We start from the raw sequence: 6,939 nt of genomic DNA on the forward strand, positions 1-6,939 counted from the left end.
AACGAATCCCAAAGTTTGTCATAATGATAACGCCATGAATCACCAGGATTCTGTGGCGGCATAGTGTACCCCTGACATTCAACATTTGCTGCCTCAATAATCTGCTTCTCGCTTGGAATGAAGACACGTCGCAAAGGACTTGAATAACCCACAAAGATTCCCTCAACGCTCTTCGGACCAAACTTTCCTTTAGGCTCTATCACCGTACAGGGTGACCCAAATGGTTCTAGATACTTCAAATTCGGCTTGCGTTTATTGAGTAGCTCAAAACACGTCTTGTTGAACTTCTTTACAGTAAGAACTCTGTTGAGAGTATAGCATGCAGCAGAAACAGCTTCAGCCCAGAAATTTATTGGTAACTTAGAGTCTGCAAGCATCGTTCTGGCTGTCTCGATTAGCGTCCGGTTTTTGCGTTCTGCAACTCCATTCTGCTGCGGAGTGTACGGAGCACTAAACTCATGCAGTATACCTCTTTCATCACAAAATTCTTCCATCTTACTGTTTTTAAACTCAGTACCATTATCACTGCGAATTCTACAGATCGGCCTCTGGTACAAATTCTCAATTCTTTTAAACAACGCTACCAGGCTGTCAAACGTTTCGTCTTTGGATTTCAAAAACATAACCCAAGAAAATCTGGAATAATCATCAGTCACGACCAAGCAGTAGGAATCTCCTGTTATACTCTTGACATTTACTGGACCAAACAAATCCATGTGAAGTCGTTCCAATGGTCTTGAAACTGAATTGACTTGCTTTGTAGGGTGTGACTTTTTCTTCTGTTTGCCTTTGACACAACTTATGCACTCCCTTTCCAGATGAAAACCTTTAACATGCACTCCTGTGACCAAGTCGTTATGCACTAAGTGATTCATTTTCCTTAGGTGAATATGCCCCATCTTTCGATGCCATAACCTTGATTCTTTCTCCGTTGCCCTGGACACAAAACAATGAGCCTGACCCGTGGTTGTAGTAGCGACGCTCATGTCCAACACGTACAGAGCGTTGACTCTTGGTGCCCTCATGATGATCCACTCTTCAGGTATCACAAATCCCGGTTTCAAGATCAAACATTCTTTGTCGGTGAAATGAATAGTATACATCCTGTCACAGATCTGGGAGATACTCAGCAGGTTGTTCTCCAGCTCAGCGATATAGTTAACTCTCTCAAACGTTATGATGCCATTCGATAACGTTCCTTCACCTATGATCCTTCCTCCTTGGTTACCCGCAAAACCCACATAACCACCGTTAATATTATTCACATCATACAACAGCGCGGTCTTCCCTGTCATATGTCTCGATGCTCCGCTATCCATGATCCACCTGGATACAAGTTTTGGAAGATCCTGCACATAACAAATCATCATTTAAACAACTTTAAGAAAGATGCCGATTCATGCTTCGCGATCCAGGAAGATCCTGCACAAGTTCTGATACCACTTGTTGGACCGTTGTTTGACCCTAAAACGTCAGTCAAGGTAGCTCATCATCACATATAAAGGCGGAATCAGTACATATGATGTTACAACAGCTTGTCCTTTCAATTCCACTGCTTTTATTGCTTTCAAATGTAATTTTGATAGAGTTTCGGCTCCTGAGCACACACATACGCATTACAGATCCGCTGATAAGACAACCCTATATATAGGCTATGTGGTTCGCTGATATGACCAGTCATATAAGCGAACCTTATAAGCGATCCAGACTCAATGACCTAAAAGCGAACCTCCTACCTAATGTACATAAAAGCGAACCTAATACATAACTTTCTAAATTTGACAGTTTAGACCCTCTGTTGACCTATATTGACCTAAAACTTCAAGTAGACGTAGTCAACAGACATCCTATGCATCAACAATGAATGTATGTGGTGAGTGCAGGTTGTACGAATCACAGGCGGTTATCACGAGGAATAGAGATCGAAGACCGAGTCACAGGATAGATTGTACGAGAATAATTAAGTATGTACTTTAGTAAACAGGACTTATACTTTATTTTTGTAAAAGATACATATTAAAACGAACACTCAAGTAAGTCAAGACGTTTGTAATGAAAGAAATTTTATGGCATGAATTTCCGCTGCGACTTTTGGTCAAATACGTATTAGGGCCTTACAAATTGGTATTAGAGCCCTGGTTTGAGAGAATCAAGTACGAGAGGATAGGTACTTGAACTCAAACCTGTGTGCTCTTGTGATAAGTGTAGGATCGTTTTGACGATCGAATGAGTCAATCAGAGGCAATACACAACTGTTTGAGTGGCGAAAACAAACAAACAGCTTAGAATCAGTAAGAATTGAGTAGAAACAGAGTTATTTCACTTTAATACTATCTTCTTATTCAAATTAAACTTGATTACACGACAGGAATTTGGCAGCACTTCGTGACACTGTAGCTAATTCCGTGCCAAATGAAAAGACAACACACATATATATAGGCCTAGCTAATTCCGCTTGAAACATGACAACACAGTTCAAACAGAATTACATATTGTAATTCCGCGCGGAATTACATACTACCATTTCAAGCGGAATTACATAAACAACCCTAATCTTTACATATTTGACACTTTTGACCCCAATACATTATGACCTAGACTTAAGACGTAGGCTATAGACATCGTGAACTAACAAACTCCCCCTTGGATATTGCCGGAGTCTTTAGTCTGGTCTTCATCTTTTTCTTCATAGTGACTTGAACTTCTCTTCCCTCTGCTTAGGCTTTTTCAACAGCAGCTTCCTAAGCTTCTCGTTCTCGTCCACTCTTTTCTTTTCTTCAGCGGCCATTCTCTGATTAACAGTATGTCTCAGCATATTATCTTTGTCTTCACGAGCCTTTCATTCTTTTTCAGCTATCAACTTTTCTTCTTTCTCAATCTTCCACCATTTAGACGACTATTTGCTATCAGCATTAATACCCTTCTGAAAGCAAATAGACACAACTCTCTGAAACTGCATCGCTTGATCTCTATGTTCAGCTTTGAACCAGATTTTGTTTACAAACAAGCATTCTATGTCTTTAGCAGAGCAATTTACCAACCATAGCGGATCATATACAAAAATTTCTCTGACTTCATTCTCTGCTTTGTAAGTAATCACTGCTTCAGTCGTTATACAGCTGTATACCCAACACACAAAACCTTTGTAGAATTCTTGTTCCATTTTGGGCACTGGAATATTCTTCATCTCTCTTGGTTTCTTCACATGCAGGATTGTCTCTTCAACTCCAGTCACTGGATCTACCCTCCTTACTTTCTTCGGGTAGTGAGGCTTCCAGTGTTTGAATCCCTTTAAGGCTTCAAATTTTATCAAACCCCACATGGGCATATCATTCTTTCTAACAGGATAATCAAGCGTTCTAACTTTCGACAATTCTTCCACATCCCACCAGGGTAATGACATGACATCATAAAGATATGCAAAGTATTGCATACCATATTCCCTTCGGATCGCATATGCATTCACGTGTGGCAAGAAACCCCAGCTGATGATATCCCCAAGTGATACATCTCTATCTCTCTTGTAAAACTTCAAAGGACGCTTGAACTTTCTTTCAGTGTCTTTACGGAACCATTTCTTGCGTTCTTCTTGCTGTGGATCTTTTGTAGTACCATCAAAGTTTTTGTCTTTTAAAATTTCAGCAACTTTTCTCCTCAGTTCATCTCTGTTCTCTTGACTGAAGAACTCAACCAGAGTTGGAAAATCTGAAGTGTCTTCATTCACACTTTCTTCACCAGTACAATCTTCAACCTCAACCCTATCATAGTTATCTGCTTCATCAACATACTTGTACTCAGAATCAGGTTGTTGGTTGATATCAAAAGCATTCAACTTTTCTTCAAAATCAAATTTGAAACCAGGATCAGCAATACATGTCATTTCTTTAATATCATTCATGGTGTAAACATGCCTGAATTCTCCTTCTTCAACTTCAGGCTCTAACCGCAGAATTAACTTTTCAACTTTGTCAACATTTTGATCATCCACGTGCTCCCCCTCACCTTTAGCACTCTCATGATCTTCATTCGCATCATCATGCATATAATCATCAACATTCTGTTCATTTGACACTTCAGAAACTTTAACACCAGTACCTCCCTGACTATCATCATCATCATTACCATCGTCACTATGACTGCTTGCAGAGAATACATCATCTGCATCATCAACTTTATCTTCCTCATCATCCTCTTCATCATCATCCTCTTCGTCATCATCCTCTTCATCATCATCCTCTTCATCATCTCCTTCATCATTAATAACATCTTCTAGTAACACATATTCCTCAAAGATAGCTGACACAACAGATATAGGACGAGCATTTTGAATAGGAGATTCAGGTACAATGGATGGAACAATTGATCTTTCTGTAACCTCAGAACCTTCAACACCTCTGCCTTTAAACTTCATTTCAGCATCAATTTCAGCTTGACGTTTCGCTCTAACTTCCTCTACTTCTATCTCTTCAAACCTCAGCTCCACAGACTTACCAAGCATATTTTCCAGCACTTTGTTCATCATGTAAATTTCATGTTCTTTCATGGCTTTAGCAGCTTCAAGCTCTTTGTTCTTTAACTCAAAGTACTTGTTTTGCTCGTCTCTGCGTGCTTTCTCTTCCTCTAACTCTGCAACTTTAACTTTCAAAATATCAATCTCTGTCTGATCTGCTTCAATTTTCTTTAGCAACGATTTGTTCTCAGATTCAACTTTCTTAACACGCATCTCAAGTATCTTTTCACGATCTACCAATCTTTTATTCTCAACCAAAACATCATCCATCTTCTTTTCTATTTTCTTTACTTGCTCATCATTTGCAAATCCGAAATCTCCAATCTCATCAAGACCAATATTCCCTGGAACACTTGGAAAATGTTTAATCCTGAAGATCCGGGAGTGAGTTGTACATGTGGTTGAGTGGGTGGTGGTGTTTGAAAAATTTGTTGAGAAGTAAGAATACGGTGTTCTTGGATAGGTGTTTGGTGTGGAGGTGATAAATGTGGTGGTGATTGATGTAGTGGTGATAGATGAAATGGTGATTGATGTGGTATTGGTTGTCTTGGTGGTGTAGGTTGTTTTGGAGGTGATTGATGTGGTGATGGTTCAGGTAGTGATGATGGTGGTTGACTTTGTTTTGCTTTTGGTGTACGTTTAGGTAACCTCAAAATCAATTTCTTTCTTACAGCTCTTGGAGAAACTACATTCTTCCTAGCACTTGCTTTCTTTCTACCACCAGATGGAGGCGTTTGAGATTCTGTCACATGTTCAGGAGATGGAACATACACATCATCATCTTTCTCCTCTCTTCTCTTTCTTTTAAGCTGCTTTTCTTTTGCAATTTCAGCTTGAATTCTCCTCATACGCTCTGTTTCATCAACTTTAGATTCAGAACTAGAAGAACTCTTATCTTCATCAACACCAACTCCTTCATCAACTACCTTATCTGCTTCCAAGTTATAATCAATGTTTTTCAACACATCATCAATATCAGATTCCTGATTTCCTTCAACATTTGTCACTGGTTCTTCTTCATCTGGTTCATCGACCAACATAGTTTCCACATTCTTCTTTTGACGTTTCTTAGGTTGTGATGAAGAACCCTCCTTAGCTTGAACTCGTGGAGTTGATTTTCTGCTTTTCTTCTTTTTCTCCTCTTTCACAAACCATTCATTCCTTGAATCTTTGAACTTTTCAAGAATTTTCAATTCATCAGCATAACCAGCTTCTTTCATCTCTTCCTCATTCCTCTGGTTCTGATGATTGACTGGATCTGGATCTTGATAGTTTTTGTCTTTAATGAAACCAAAAAATTCAACTTTTGTCTTTGGCTCTGGATGCTTTGGATGATATCTACCCAACTGCTTCAAAGATTCATTATCCATATGATACTGCACCTACAGATCATTATTTTCATCTCTCTCCAACTCAGGATATGCATGGTCTAAAATCATCTGCACAAATCTGGGATAAATCCAAGTCTTGCTTTTCGACGTGATATTTTCAACCATATAATGAAACACAATGTGTGAAAAAATGTATTTTTTTGTTCAACACAAGAGCAACCACGACATTCATTTGATAATCGCGCATAGCATCATAACCTCCCTTCCTGTGACTGAGAGCATTCACCACAGAATGAATAAGAAACTTGTACACTCTTGGAAAACAAGCTTTCAAATAGTTCGCCTTGTTCAGATCACCATTGTAGCCATTCTCAACAAACATCCCTTTACCATTCTTTCTGGAAACTTCGTAGGAGAATTTTCATCATCTGGAAAGTTAATCACTTCACGCACAAGCTGTTCAGTGATAATGATTGGTTTTTCTTTGCCATTTATGCTCACAACAGAATTGATTGTCTTGTTTGCCTCATCATAAGTTTCCTTCTCCCAAAATAGCTTAATATGAGATCTGAAAACTAAGTGTTGGTTCGTCAAGGCTTTCTGGATCGGCAATCTTTCCATGAACTCCAGAATTTCTGTGAATCCGGCCATTTTAGGTATCTCTTTATCGTAAACACAGCATGTGTTGTGCAACAGATCAAACAACACATTCGAAGCCTGAAAACACCAACATACAAACAAATCAAACACTTAGAATATTTTTCAACTCAAAACATCATTCAAACGAAATTACTTTACAAATGGAATTAAATTTTAAAGGGAATCATTTTTCAAGCGAAATTACTTTAAACCAGAATTACATTTCAAACAAACTTTCATCTCAAACGGAATCACAGTTTAAACGATATCTCATTTCAAACGGAATCACACTTGAAACGGAATATGCATTTCAAGCGGAATTACCATTTTGAAACGAAATTAACCTTTTGATACGGAATAATCAACTGATGATGAAATTGATTAACAGGTTTTGATCTATGATGAATTCCGATCATGAGGATGTGTTTTTTTATTAATTTTTGTCCACTAAAATGCCCT

At 38.5% G+C, this 6,939-nt stretch overlaps 1 protein-coding gene across 1 annotated transcript; it reads right to left on the bottom strand.

Annotated features, from left to right (window-relative positions):
- Positions 1-4,797: 4,797 nt before the first annotated feature.
- LOC110932787 (pinin-like) lies at positions 4,798-5,880 on the bottom strand. Its single transcript, XM_022176042.1, has one exon. The coding sequence runs from the start codon at positions 5,878-5,880 to the stop codon at positions 4,798-4,800; it is 1,083 nt and encodes a 360-aa protein (XP_022031734.1).
- Positions 5,881-6,939: the final 1,059 nt, after the last annotated feature.

This window comes from Helianthus annuus, chromosome 6, assembly GCF_002127325.2.
Source record: "Helianthus annuus cultivar XRQ/B chromosome 6, HanXRQr2.0-SUNRISE, whole genome shotgun sequence".
NCBI lineage: Eukaryota > Viridiplantae > Streptophyta > Magnoliopsida > Asterales > Asteraceae > Helianthus > Helianthus annuus.